General features: G+C 37.4%; 1 protein-coding gene across 5 annotated transcripts in view; it reads left to right on the top strand.

Moving 5' to 3' along the window:
- The window catches only part of GREB1L (GREB1 like retinoic acid receptor coactivator), a 262351-nt gene that overhangs the window by 142095 nt on the left and 104535 nt on the right, over positions 1 to 15721 (top strand). For all 5 annotated transcript variants that reach the window (XM_067699540.1, XM_067699538.1, XM_067699541.1 and 2 more), the window contains exon 5: positions 7217 to 7393. In XM_067699540.1, coding sequence (XP_067555641.1) covers positions 7217 to 7393 — 177 coding nt within the window. The remainder of the gene's footprint in view (positions 1 to 7216; positions 7394 to 15721) is intronic.

Here is a 15721-nt window from a genome sequence, read left to right as displayed (position 1 = left end):
ACTCTGTAACCTTCAAGCTGGAGATAATTGGAGAATGCAAAATCTGGTTCTGTGAAGTGAAAACCTTGGCTATTAAGGAAATGCAGATGAGGTTTACAAAGAAGGGCTCTGTACTATGGCTCCCCTTTAAAATTAAAATCACTTGCTGCAACAGTCTTGCTTTTAAGGCAGCATGGCAGTATTACTCCCAGAAAATGCGTTTGAGAGTAGGGCAGGTTTGTCAAATAAGTTATTTGTGTGCCCCATAACGTACTTTTCTTTCCTTGACTACAGTAAATAGGCTTACACCCCACCCCCTACTTAGGGTACTTTTCCCCAGGTCCTCTAGTAGCCTCTAAAAGAAAGATCCTATCTTTCTTTCAGGATTAGTTCAGATATAATTTAAAATTACCCTAGAGGGGAGTAATAAGGTTACTTCTTATTTTATCTGAGGTTTTAATTGAGATTTAATATTTATTATATTAATTTTCTGACATATTTCTAATAGTGGGGAAGTTGAACTACCTGCTACACCAGATATTTGGATCCTATAGGTCTTGAAATATAATCACATTTCATAGATTCTTTAGCTACTTCTTTAGACACACACACAGCTTATTTTCAATCTTTTTAAAAAACTAAATATTGCTCTTTGCATAATATATTTTTTTCTTAACTGGGGATCCCTGATGATATATTTTGTATATAATTAGCTGATCTGAATCACAAGAATGAAGGTTTGGAGGAAACAGTCCAGACCCTTGTGAGCATATTCTCTAACTACGAAGTGAACTCAGGAACTTTTCCTTGACTTTGCAACCATTTCTGGCCTTGGATTGATTTCTTCGTGACCCTGTTCCTGGACTCAGCCTTGCCTTTTCTTTCTCACCTATTCTCTTTCATCTTAATTAAATCACCTGTGTGGCTTCTGCTGGTGATTAACTGGAAGGCAAGAAGATAAAACAGGACATTTTAAAAATAGACTTTTAAAAAAATTTAAGTGTAGTTGATTTATAATGATGTGTTAATTTCTGCTGTACAGCAAAGTGATTCAGTTATACATATATATATACACACACACACACATATATATTCTTTTCCATTATGGTTTATCACAAGATACTGAGTACAGTTCCCTGTGCTATACAGTAGGACCTTGTTGTTTATCCATTCTACATATAATTTGCATCTGCTAACCCCATACTCCCAATCCATCCCTCCCCGTTCCTTGACAACCACAAGTCTGTTCTTTGTTAGACTTTAAGAACAGATTTAGATTTACAGAAAAATTGCTAAAATAGTACAGAGTTTCTATATATCCCCACAGTTTGCCCTATTGTTAGCATGTCACATTACTAGTAATTTTAGTAATAATGAAAGTCCATAGTTTATTTGTGTTCTTTAGTTTCTACCTAATGTCCTCTTTCTGTTCCAGAATCCCATCTAGGATACTACATTAGATTTAGTTGTTATGTCTCCTTAGGCTCCTCTTGGCTGTGACAGTTTCTCAGACTTCCCTTGTTTTGGCTGACCCTGACAGTTTTCAGGATTATAGGTCAGGTATATTCTAGCAGACCTTCTATAGGAGTTTGTCTGATGTTTTTCTCCTGATTAGACTGGGTTATGGGTTTGGGGGAGGAAGATCACAGAGGTAAAGTGCCATTTTCATCATACTATATCAAGGGTACTACTATCAACATGATTTATGACTATTGATGTTGACCTTGATCACCTGGCTGAGATAGTGTTATCTCCACTCTCCCCCCCACCCCCCGCCCCACCCCGCCCCCATTACCATACTGTGGAAGAAAGTCACTGCACTCAGCCCACATTTAAGGAATACGGAGTTATGCTCCACATCCTTGAGGGCAGAGTATCTAATACATTATTTGGAATTCTACTGCATGGAAATTTGTCTCTTCTCCCTCATTTATTAATTTATACAGTCATTTATTTATATCATTATACACTTATGAATATTTATTTTATGTTTTGGGTTATAATCCAATACTACTTTATTTTATTTTTTTGCTCCAATTTTTCCAGTTTTGGCCATTGGTAGCAATTTCAGTTGGTTCCTGTGCCCCTTTTATATGCTCCCATGATTACGGTTTTCTTTTTAGGATAAAATAGGACATTTTCTCTTTTCATTGTCACAAGCACTTTCTGAAAAAAAAATTTTAAGAGGAGGTTTGCTTCCTCCTTCTATGAGAAAAACATTCTTCTCCTAGAATCGTCATTAATAATTATTACTTTTCACCTCTAGGTGTCCTCATATCATAAATGGGAAAACCTTCAAATGCTGTAGCACTGAAAGCTATTTGTGCTTCTTCTTTTTTTTTTTTTTTTTGGTGGTATGCGGGCCTCTCACTGTTGTGGCCTTTCCCGTTGCGGAGCACAGGCTTCCGGACGCTCAGGCTCAGCGGCCATGGCTCACGGGCCCAGCCGCTCCGCAGCATGTGGGACCTTCCCGGACCGGTGCACGAACCCGTGTCCCCTGCATCGGCAGGCGGACTCTCAACCACTGCGCCACCAGGGAAGCCTCTTTGTGCTTCTTAATTTGAGTGGACTGTGTAGTTTTCATTATACCACAGAAATCACTCTGAAATCATCTTTCTTCCAGAGAAAATCCTGCTTTCTTCAGATATTTTCCACACTGTGTCTTCTCTACTCTATCCCTGTTTAGCCCCAAACTGAAATTGTACTTTGCCCCCTTAATCTCCCTTTGGCTACAATGTATTGCTTTGAGAAAGCTCATCAGAAATGTCACTCTCTAATCAAGGGACACCTTTGTGACTTGCAAAACCATGAATTTTAAGGATTCATCAGCAGGTGTGAGAGAGGTGGATGCTGACATAGCCCATGGCTGGCAGGGGCTACTGTGTCAAGTACCCGCCAGGATTCAGCCTGGCAAGTTGAGTGATGAGTCTCAGCAAGGATAGGCAAGGAAGAAGCTATAGGAGAGGGTCCTACATCAGACCAGGGAAGGTGAAGAATTCTGTGAGTCAGAGCGGTCAACGAGGACGAAGGAGGCTGTAACCTGGAGTCAAGAGACCTGGGTCCCAACTTGGTGGGTTGCTGGGTATTTGACCTTGGGCTGTTTTCTTAACCTTTATGGGCCCTAGCTTCCTCATTTACATACTAAAGAGATTGGGATAGATTAGTGTTACCCAATCTTTGACTTACAAATCTCTCTTATAGTAATACATAGTCTTTTGAACCCCTTAGGAATTTAAAAACTAATTCTGTCACTATATGGCATGTGATAAAGAATAAGTTTTAAGTAGAAAATATTTATTTTAGATTAGTATATTAATATACTCTGAAAAATATATATACTCTGATATTATTCATGCATGAGAAAATATTGCCTACATTTTATCATTCAGTCATTGCTGTTTAATTTACTTTAAATTCGTTGTGTAAGGAAAAGCATGTTTTGTTGACAAATTCAAAATTAAAATGTTATACTTTTGTGGGGGTGGAGAAGGGGAGCCAAGTGTATTTAAATATTTCCCAGCATCAAAAAAAGAGTCAAAATCTACTTTTAATACCCAAATTTTGGGGTTTGTATGTTTTAGGATTAAAAGGATGTACTAATTTATTTTTATAATTTTTGATCTACGTGATGAAAACGTTTCAGGCTTTTGTTTGCAGAATTTCTCTACAAATAACATGCTGCTGAAAGAGGTAGCCTTTTCCCTCTTACATGAAAAGCCAAATTGGATTATAATCACTAAAATTTTACCTTATCATTGCTTTTTTTTTTTGGTGCCCCAGAAACATAGTGGTGCATTTTATATAATTTTTTTTTTTTTTTTTTTTTTTTTGCGGTACGCGGGCCTCTCACTGTTGTGGCCTCTCCCGTTGCGGAGGATACACAGGCTCAGCAGCAATGGCTCACGGGCCTAGCCGCTCTGCGGCATGTGGGATCTTCCCAGACTGGGGCACGAACCCATGTCCCCTGCATCGGCAGGTGGACTCTCAACCACTGCACCACCAGGGAAGCCCCATTTTATATAACTTTATAATTTGATGAGTGGGGTTTAGGGTTGAATCTAACTTTCATATCTAGCAGAGAGCATGTTAGGTACATTTATAAAATGACTGTGTCCATCAAATCCGTGTTCCCTAAGCTTCCCATTATTAGCCAACAACCCATTATGGGTATATAAATTAAGCAACACATCAATACATGTGACTGATAATAAAATCAATTTTAAAATGTGTAATAATCAAAACCACACATTGATATGGGGTTCAGCTGAGTGAGTCCTGAGTTCGTTCAGCTGATTTCCACTACCCCTACATGTGTAGCATGGAAAGCACTTAGAACATTCTGTTTTAAAAGTGGATATTAGGGACTTCCCTGGTGGTGCAATGGTTACAATCCACCTGCCAATGCAGGGGACACAGGTATGAGCCCTGGTCCGGGAAGATCCCACATGCCGCGGAGCAACTAAGCCTGTGCACCACAACTACTGAGCCTGTGCTCTAGAGCCCGCGAACCACAACTACTGAAGCCCGTGTGCCCTAGAACCCGTGCTCCACAACAAGAGAAACCACCGTAATGAGAAGCCTGCGCACTGCAACAAAGAGTAATCCCCACTCGACAAAACTAGAGAAAGCCCACACACAGCAACTAAGACCCAATGCAGCCAAAAATAAATAAATATATTAAAAATAATAATAAAGTGAAAGTAGGATATTAGAATAATTATTTATTAGTTTTCAGAAATTGGTAATGTTATCTATTTTAGTTTCACTTATAGTTCCCAAGTATCATGGAATACCTTTATGAATCTCTGGGATTTTGATAACTACTTGTTGGAAAATCCTGTTATCAGATGACCTTGAGGTTCCATATAGCTCTGATGTTCTAAAAAGCTTGTAATAATTTGCAAATTGGTACAGATTGGTACAGACTTGTCTATTCTTTCTATTATGGAATGACTGAAAGTTTAGAAAGGTTGTAGTACTACTACTTAGTGACAGAGAAAGCTCCTCAAGCATCCTGTTTCCATCAATAGGTAATCATAAACCTCTCATCGTTGAATTTTCTACACCATTTGGGAGGGTCTTTTATGTTTTGCCTTTTGGAGAAAGTCATAATAAAGGTGCTACCTCCTAGGGGAGATGTTTCTAGGTTTACTGTCTCTACACAAATTAATAACTCCTTTGATTAAAAAAAATTAATGCTCCTTTTAAGACTTTAAAATGCCCCTAGATTTAGTATTTCAGAATTTCATGAAAAAGTCTGTGTTCACCCCTCCAGGTTTTAGCTCTGGATTATAACTATTCTTAAGTGCTTTTTTTGGCCAAGTTGAATAATAAGCTTTTTACCTGTTCTTATATAGCAAACTTTCCATGTCTTACATCACTGGACATTATGGGACTCATTTTGTAACCTTGGACAAATACTCTTACCTTTCTGAGCCTCATTTTCTCCATATATGAAAAAGAGATAGTGATAACTAGCTAGAGTTGTTGACAGAATTAAATGAGAAAATCTCTGCAGTGTTTAGCACTGTACCTGTCTTATGTTAAGCACTCCATAAATTTTAACTGCCACTAGTATCATCATCATCATCATCATCATCTCCCAACTTTCAAACCTGTGAGTTTTGTCCCTTAATGGGGGTGGGGACAGCAGATTTTTTTAAGGGTTCTATGTATCTATAGGCTCCAAAATATGTTTGTAAACTGAATAAATAATATGACTCATGTATAAATGACTGTTGTCCAAATAAATATAGATGATATTGTGAATAATAAAATACAGATTCATTTAAATTGTTAAAGAGTTCACAATAACATTTTGATATTATTTTTCTCAATTTGTGAACACTAGAAGTTATATTTGAATTTTTTAATGTTAAAAGGGGATCTACAAGCTTGAAATGGTTGAAGCCCAGTGTCTTTATCATTCTAGTCTTTGATTTCTTGCTTTTTGTAATTCATTGTGTCTGCTTTTGAGGTTTAATTATCCAGACCATACAGCAGATACCTATGCACCATAGCTTCATACAATGTTTGGATGTTGTTTTCTTTTTATTTCTCATATACTAACTGATGGCATCCAACAGTTTCTTGGCATTTGGTTAACATCATAATATGAATTGATGCTGGGAGAACCTAGCATGGTTCTGGCGCACTTTGTATTGGGTAATAATGATGGTGGTCTCCTCAGGTTTGTGTGTGAGAGTTAGGTGTCCATCCTCCATTGTCCTGGTTTATGTCGGGTACCCACACCTGGACTGATCAGCTATGACCAGAAAGGTGGGATATTCCAGTGGCCCATCTTGGACTGGGTGCCAGCTCCAGCTCAGTCTGGAATATCACAGCTGTCCAGGGAAATCACATAACTAGAGTGGTGGGAATCATTTCCCAGAAGATGTGGAGATTGGTGCTTTGTAGCAGAACATAGCTGTCCTCTGTAATATTGTTTTGTAATTATCAGTTCCTTATACATTCTTCTAATTGACTACAAGTGAGTTCTTAGAGGAAGGTATACTTTGTTCAGCTCTATCCCCAGGCCTAGGACAGCATCTGTTGCAAATCATTTTTAATAAATGACAAACTAATGAATTAATGTAATACATTATGGTTACAAAGTGGTTATGTAAGGTTGTTTTTTTTTTTTAAACTGGCCATCATCAAAAAATCTACAAACAATAAATGCTGGAGAGGGTGTGGAGAAAAGGGAACCCTCTTGCAGTGTTGGTGGGAATGTAAATTGATATGTAAGGTTTTGTCATGTCTTACCTAGTGCAAGTAACCTAAACAGTTCTGAGTTCTAGTTCTGATCCATTCATTTATGATTCACCAAACTCCGAGCTTCAGTCTCTTCCTATATGAAATGGAGAACATCTGCGTTCTATGATTGTCTCCATTTAGAGAAGTGAATTTACATTGAAAGTAAAAATACTATATTATGTGCACATTAAAATTCCATATGTTTTTCAGAGTTTGCTGTGTATTTATCATTTGCTTACTTGTGGATCAGAAAATATAAAGTCGTCAGTGTTGGCTAAAACAGTTGGAAATACCTCCTTTTAGTGTCTTTTTAGCTCTGCTCAGAGGAGCACATATGATAGATGTGCCTTTGGTTGGAGTACATGGACTTTAAATTTAGTCCTTAATAGTGATTCCCACAGGTAATCAACTCTCCAAATGGGTGATGAGGAGTTATAAACTCTCTAAACATTCCACTGTGTCCTTTTTTACTGGTTTTTAGGTTTTTGTCAAGCAGGAAAGGATTTGCGTTTGGTATCTCTGTGTATGGAACAAATCGACATCCCAGCAGGATTCCTCCTGGTGGGGGCCAAGTCTCCCAATCTTCCTGAACACATCCTAGTGTGTGCTGTAGACAAGCGATTTCTACCAGATGATCATGGAAAAAATGCACTTTTAGGTGAGTATTTCATACCTATAAAGTTCCTTCTGAGATAAAGGAATTAAAATACAAGTTTATTTTAAATTATCACAGAATTTTTAAAATCACAGAATTAGCTGGGGATTACATATTAGTTTAAGTAAGAAGCACTTTTTCATTTTGTAACTTCTTAAAAATTAGCTTTCACTTTTTTATTAACTCTCAAAACATTCACCTTAATGAAGAGACTTTTTAAAACTAGCATTAAAGAACACCATACAATTTATCAAAAATAAATATTTTGTGAAATAAAGTAGGATTCACTCTCCATAGAGTCATTGATCTGGATCTGATATCAAATCAACTCTCAATTATTCAACTGTGGATTATCCACTTTGTAAGTCAGTGGTAGTTTTTCTCTACCACCCATTATTTCTAACTACACTTGATTGATGTGATTCTCATTTTATATTTAGCATTAGTTCAATCAAGATAACTAGGAATATACCTATGATGTAAAATGTTTTAACTTTATGTCAGAATTGTTTTACTTTCTAGTATTACTTTGGACTTTTTTCACAACATAGCTTTCCTACATCATGGGAAATGACAAAGAGTGGGTTTACTTTTTAATTATTCTTTTTTAAATTGAAGCATAATTCATTTACAATATTATATTAGTTTCAAATGTACAGCATAGTGATTCAATATTCTTACAGATTATACTCCATTAAAAGTTATTACAAGATAATGGCTATAATTCCCTGTGCTGAAATATATATTCATGTTGCTTATCTATTTTATACTAATAGTTTGTATCTCTTAATCCCTGACCCCTATCATCCCCCCCTTCCCTTTATCCACTGGTAACTACTAGTTTGTTTTCTATATCTGTGAATCTGTTTCTGTTTTGCTATATACATTCATTTGTATTATTTTTTGAATTCCGTATGTAAGTGATATCATACAGTATTTGTTTTTCTCTCTCTGACTTATTTCACTAAGCATAATACCCTCTAGGGTCATGCACGTTCCAACAGATGGCAGAATTTCATTCTTTTTTGTGGCTGAGTAATATTCCATTGTGTGTGTGTGTGTGTGTGTGTGTGTGTGTGTGTGTGTGTATCACATCTTTGTTATCCATTTTTCTGTTGATGGATACTTAGATTGCTTCCGTATCTTGGCTATTGTAAATAATGTTGCCATGAACGTTGGGGTGCATGTATCTTTTCAAATTAGTGCTTTCATTTTCTTCGGCTATATACCCAGTACAGGAATTAATAGATCATGTAGTAGTTCTATTTTTAGTTTTTTGAGGAACTCACATTACCCTTTTCCATAGTGGCTGCACCAATTTACATTCTCACCAACAGTGTACAAGGGTTTCCTTTTCTCCACATTCTCACCAACATTTGTTATTTGTAGACTTTTTGATGATAGCCATTCTGACAGGTGTGAGATTATATCATTGTTGTCTTGATTTGCGTTTCTGTAATAATCATCAGTGTTGAGCATCTCTTCATGTGCCTATTAGCCATCTGTATGTCTTCTTTGCAAAAATGTCTATTCAGGTCTTCTGCCCATTTTTTGATTGGGTATTTTGTTTTTTTGATACTGAGTTGTACGAGCTGTTTATGTATTTTGGATAGTAACCCCTTTTGGTAATATCATTTGCAAATATTTTCTCCCATCCCATAGTTTGTCTTTTCATTTTGTTTATGGTTTCCTTTGCTGTGCAAACGTTTTTAAGTTTAATTAGGTCCCATTTGTCCCATTTGTTTATTTTTGCTTTTATTTCTTTTTCCTTAAGAGACAGATCCAAAAAAAATATTGCTATGATTTATGTCAGAGTGTTCTGCCTACATTCTCTTCTAGGAGTTTTAGATTGTAGGTCTTACATTTAGGTCTTTAATCCATTTTGATTTTAGTTTTATACATGGTGTGAGGAAATGTTCTAATCTCATTGTTTTACATGTAGCTGTCCAGTTTTCCCAGCACCTCTTATTGAAGAGACTGTCTTTTCTCCATTGCATATTCTTGCCTCCTTTGTCATAGATTAATTAACCTAGATGTGGGCTCTCTATTCTGTTCCATTGATCTATGTGTCTATGTGCCAGTACCATGCTGTTTTGATTACTGTAGCTTTGTTGTAGAGTCTGAAGTCTGTGAGGGTGATACTTCCAGCTTTGTTCTTTTTTCTCAAGATTGTTTTGGCAACTCAGGGTCTTTTGTGGTCTCATATGAATTTTAGGATTATTTATTCTAATTCTGTGAAAAATGTCATGGGTATTTTGATAGAGATTGCATTAAATCTGTAGATTGCTTTCAGTAGTATGGCCATTTAAACAATATTAGTTCTTCCAATCCAAGAGCATGGGATATCTTTCCATTTCTTTGTATCATCTTCAGTTTCATTCGTCAGTGTTTTATAGTTTTCAGAGTATAGGTTTTTCATTTCCTTGGCTGAGCTTATTCCCAGGTATTTTATTCTTTTTGATGTGATCTTAAATTAGATTACTTTTCACTCTCTCTTTCTGATAATTCATTATTGGTGTATAGAAAAGCAGCACATTTCTGTATGTTAATCTGTATCCTGCAACTTTGCTGAATTTATTAGTTCTAATAGTTTTGGGGTAGAGACTTTTGGTTTTTCTATAAAAAGTATCATGTCATCTGTAAATAGTGGCAGTTTGACTTCTTCCCTTCCAATTTGAATTTATTTCTTTGTCTTATCTGATTGCTCTGGCTAGGTTTTTCAATACTAGAAGTGGCAAGAGTGGGCATCTTTGTCTTGTTCCTGAATTTAGAGGAAAGGCTTTCAGCTTTTCACCTTTGAGTATGATGTTAGCTGTGGATTTGTCATAAATGGCCTTTATTATGTTGAGATATGTTCCTTCTGTACCCATTTTGATGAGAGGTTTTATCATGAATGGATGTTGAATTTTGTCAGTTGCTTTTTCTGCATCTACTGAGATGAACATGTGATTTGTATCCTTCCTTTTGTTAATGTGGTGTATCATATTGATTGATTTGCAAATATTGAACCATCCTTTCATCCCTGGAATAAATCCAACTTGATCATGGTGTATGATCCTTTTTATAGATTGTTGGATTCAGTTTGCTAATATTTCATTCAGGATATTTGCATCTGTGTTAATCAAAGATATTGGCCTGTAATTTTCTCTTTTTATAATGTCTTGTCTGGTTTTGGCATCAGGGTAATGGCGGCCTCATAGAATGAATTTGGGGAGTATTCCATCCTTTTCAATTTTTGGAATAGTTTGAGAAGGATAGGTATTAGCTCTTCTTTATATGTTTGGTAGAATTCCCATGTGAAGCTGCCCAGTCCTGGACTTTTGTTTGCTGGTAGTTTTCTTATTACAAATTCAATTTCACTGCTAGTGATCAGTCTGTTCAAATCGTCTGTTTCTTCTTGATTCAGTCTTGGCAGATTGTATGTTTTTAGAAATTTGTCCATTTCTTCTAGGTTGTGCAGTTTGTTGGTGTATAACTATTTGTAGTATTCTCTTATGGCTTTTTTGTATCTCTGTGGTATCAGTTGTTATTTCTCCTTTTTCACTTCTTATTTTGCTTATTTGTATCCTCTTTTCTTCTTGGTGAGCCTGGCTAATGGTTTATCAATTTTGCTTATCTTTCAAAAAAAACAGCTCCTGGATTTCATTGATCTTTTCTATTGTTTTTTTAAATCTCTGTATTATTTCTTTCTTTCTGATCCTTATTATTTCCTTCCTTGTGCTGATTTTGGGCTTTGTTTGTTCTAATTCCTTTTGGTGGTAGGTTAGGTTGTTTATTTCACATGTTTCTTGTTTCTTGAGGAAGGCCTGTATTGCCATAAACTTCTCTATTAGAACTGCTTTTGCTGCATCCCATAGATTTTGGAGTGCTGTGTTTCCACTTACATTTGTCTTGAGGTATTTTCTGAGTTCCTCTTTGATTTCTTCATTGACCCATTGGTTTTTAGTAGCATGTTGTTTAGTCTCTATGTGTTTGTTCTTTTCCCATTTTTCTATCTGTAATTGATTTCTAGTTTTATACTGTTGTGCTTGGAAAAAAATGCTTGATATAATTTCTGTCCTCTTAAATTAGTTGAGACTTGTTTTGTGGCCTAGCACGTGATCTTTGCTGGAGCACATTCCATGTGCACTTGAAAAGAATTTGTACTGTGCTGTTTTTGGATGTAATGTCCTGTAGATATCTACTAAGTCCAGTTGGTCTGTTGTGTTGCCTTATTGATTTTCCGTCTGGATGGTCTGTCCATTGATGTAAGTGGGGTGTTAAAGTCCCTTACTATTACTGTGTTATTGTTGATTTCTCCTTTTATGTCTGTTAGTATTTTCTTAATATATTTAGGTGCTCCTGTATTGGGTGCATATATGTTAAATAGTGTAATATCCTCCTCTTGTATTGATCCTTTTATTATATTATGCCCTTCTTTGTCTTTTGTGTGTTATAGCCTTTGTATTAAAGTCTATTTTGTCTCATGTAAGTATTACTACCCCTGCTTTCTTGTCAGTTTTGTTTGCTGAAATATCTTTTTTCATCCCCTCACTTAAACTCTGTGTGTGTCTTTAGCTCTGAAATGAGTCTCTTGTAAGCAGCATATAAAAAGGTCTTATTTTTTAATCCAGTCAGTCACCCTATGTCTTTTCTGTGTGTCCAATTTTTTATTGTGGTAAAATACACATAACATAAAATGTACCGCCTTAACCATTTTAAGTGTACAGTTCAGTGGTATTAAGTACATTCATCTTACTGTGCAAGCATCACCACCATCCAACCACAGAACTCTTTCCATCCTGCAAAACTGAAACTCTGTACCCATTCAACACTAACTCCCCATTACTCCCTCCCTCTAACCCCTGACAACCACCATTTTTCCTTATTTTTTTAATCTGCCCTTTCCCCCCCAATCCTAGCCTCTGGTAACCACCATTCTACTCTCTATTACTATAAGTTTGGCTCTTGTTATTATTATTTTTTTACCCTTTGTCTTTTGACTGGAGCATTTAGTCCATTGACATTTAAAGTAACTATTGATAGTTATGTACTTATGGCCATTTTATTACTTGTTTTCTGGTTGTTTTTACAGTTCTTCTCTGTTCATTTCTTCTTCCTTTTGTTTCTTCCCTTGTGGTTTGATGATTTTCTTCAGTAGTTCCTTTCTTTTCAGTTTTTGTGTATCTCTAGTAGGTTTCTGATTTGTGGTTACCACTGGGTTCATATATGTTGACCTGTAAGTATATCTACTGTTTTAAACTGGTCGTCATTTAAATTCAAACGTATTCTAAAAGATCTACTTTTTTTTACCCCCCTCCCACACATTTTGTGTTTTTAATGTCACATTTTACATCTTCATGTGTTTATCCCTTAACCATTTATTGTAGTTACAGTTTTTACAATTTTTTGTCTTTTACAATTTTTTGTCTTTTAATATTTGTATTGGCTTATTTAAGTGGTTGATCCTCAGTTCTTACTATATATTTGCCTTTCCTAGTGGGATTTTCCATTTTCTATAGATTTTTACTTCTTTTCTACTTTAGAAAACCCTTTAACATTTCTTTTAGGGTAGGTTCAATATTGACAAACTCTTAGTTTTTGCTTGTCTAAGCAGTTCTTTATCTCTCCTTCTATTCCAAATGATATTCTTGCTGGTATCCTAGGTTGCAGGTTTTTCCCTTTCAGCACTTTGAATATATTATGCCACTTCCTTCTGGCCTGTGAAGTTTCTACAAAGAAATCATCTGACAGCCTTATGGGGATTCCCTTGTATATGACTCTTTGTTTTTCTCTTGCTGCTTTTAGAATTCTCTATCTTTAACTTTTGTCATATTAATTACATGTCTTGCTGTGCGTCTGTTTGGGTTCATCGCTTTTTGGACTCTCTGTGTTTCCTGAAGCTGGATATCTGTTTCCATCTTCAGGTTTGAGAAGTTTTGTCATAATTAACTCAAATACGTTTTTGATCCCCTTCTCTCTTCTCCTTCTGGGACCCCTATAATGACAATGTTGGTATACTTAATTATATCCTAGAGATCTCTTAAATTGTTTTCATTTTTTAAAATTTGTTTTCCTTTTTTGTTGTTCTGATTGTGTGATTTCCATTACTCTATCTTCCAGATCACTTATGCGTTCTTCTGTATCTTAGTCTCCTATTCATTCCTTCTAGTGTGTTTTTTATTTCAGCTATTGAGTTCTTTATTTCTGATTGGGTCTTTTTTATATTTTCTAGTTCCTTGTTAAAGTGTTTACTGTGTACATCAATTCTTTTCCCTAATTCAGTTAATATTTTTGTTACCAATGCTTTGAATTCTTTATCTGGTAAATTGTTTATTTCTGTCTTGTTGTTTATTTTTTCAGGGGTTTACTCTTGCTCTTTCAATTGAGAGTAGTTCCTCTGTCTTTTTGTTTTGCTCAGCTTTCCCTGCCTCTATGAATTCAGGTGAAACAGTTACTTATTTCAGTCTTGAAGGGGTGTCCTTATGTGGGAGCATCCCTATACAGACTGCATGTGGCCTATGCCTTTGCTGGGAGAGCTGGATTTGATGTGGATGCAAGTCACATCCTTCCTCAGGGTGTGCTGGCAGCTGTCACATAGGTAGGAGGTGGGGCTGGAGATGGAGTGGCTAGAGCTGAAGTTGGGTGTGAGACAGGGCTTCCCCTCTGCTTGGTGGCCATCACCACTGTATCGGGGGCAGAGTCTGACCCCAAGTTGCTGGAGCAGAAGCCCTGAGGGTCGGGCTCATGCTGGCTCTTTTCCCTGTAAGTATGTGTTTTTTCCTCTCCCTGTGTGGGGACCCTTGCCCCAGAGGGGTGGAGGGCTGAAGCAAGTGGAGCCTGTGCAGCCTCTCGGCTCATGTCGGCCACAGACAGAGGTCTGATGCACTGCCTGTGTAGTTACCTGCGGCTCCACTCAAATGCAGCCTCTGGGGCAAGTCCCCTTTGTCCCTCACAGCCGATCACTGCCCCCAGGTTCTGCAGTGCAAGTGGGACCCACATGGAGTCTCAGTGTGTATCAGGGGATGGGCTATGGTGGAACAGCTGCGTCAGAGATCTGGAACGCTTCTGACGTGCTGCTTGAGTAAGTGATGGCTGCTACCCACCCACTGTGGCACCAGGTCACCTCTATATCCCACACTGTGGCATGGAGTGAGCAGCACCAGAGCTTTCGCTCAGCTTGGACTGGGGTACCTGGCAAGGAGGTTGTGAGAAACCCGGCAGCTGCTAGAGCAGACCTCTCTCCACCTTGCTTGGGGGCAAGCCAGCGTGCACACTCCTCATGAGCGTAGTCTAGGCTTCCCTCGGCCCTCCTGTTTGTCTCAGTGGCCCTCCAACCAGCCAAGTGGGATTGTCTCCTCCATGTAAAACCCCAGGACTGGGGCACTCAGTCTGTGGCTCAGACCACTCACTCCACAGGGTGGGTGTCCACCCACATAATCTCTATTTTTCTCTGAGTCTTCTTCTAGGGGCACAGGTCTCGACCTGATCACTACAGCCTTGGTTGTACAGGAGTCCTGCCAGTTTCCAGTTCGTTTTCAGTGATAATTGTTCCACGTGTAGATGTATTTTTGATGTGTTCATGGGGGAGGTGAGCTCCACATCCTCTTACTCTGCTATCTTGATTCAAACCCCTTAAATTAACTTTTAATAATTAAAAAGGCAAATAAGAGGGCATGTAAGGACTTCCCTGGCAGCCCAGTGGTTAAGATTCTTCACTTCCACTGCAGGGGGCACAGGTTCGATCCCTGGTTGGGGAACTAAAATCCCGCATGCCTGCCATGTGGCATGGCCTAAAGAAAAAGAAAGAAAGGAAGGGAGGGAGGGAGGGAGGGAGGGAGGGAGGAAAGAAAGAAAGAAGGAAAGAAAGAAAAAGAAAGAAAGAAGAGGGCATGTGAGGTTTGTTACTTTTTTTTGCTGCCGTGTTTCTCTGGAGTTGCTTTTGTTTCTCAGAATTTGTTCCTGTAGATAGAATCAGGTACATGTCCTCAGCAAGAATATCAGTAAAAACGAAGAAGAAAGGAGAGGGCAAAGAATTCAAGAATTGTATTTACAGTGAGCTGTGTGTTTGTTTAGCTTGACACATTCTTCCAAGTTATAAAGCATCATCAGAAAGTCTAGAAATACATAGATCAATATCTTGAGTCAGAAAGTGATCCTGCACATGGTTAATAAACGTTCCTTAAACTACAGTTCAAAGCCTTCTCTTGGTTCATAGGAAAAGAAGTGGTAATTTTCATTTTCATAGGCTCTCATTTGTTAAAATATCCATTTTTTTTCTTTCAGTGAAATTGAGCAGATGGTTTAATATAGACACCTGACGGTAAAGTTTATACATTGGACTAAATTAGC

This window comes from Pseudorca crassidens, chromosome 12 (genome assembly GCF_039906515.1).
Source record: "Pseudorca crassidens isolate mPseCra1 chromosome 12, mPseCra1.hap1, whole genome shotgun sequence".
Classification (NCBI taxonomy): domain Eukaryota; kingdom Metazoa; phylum Chordata; class Mammalia; order Artiodactyla; family Delphinidae; genus Pseudorca; species Pseudorca crassidens.
The sequence above is the reverse complement of the archived record's forward strand: the minus strand, read 5'-3'. Positions and strand labels throughout refer to the sequence as shown.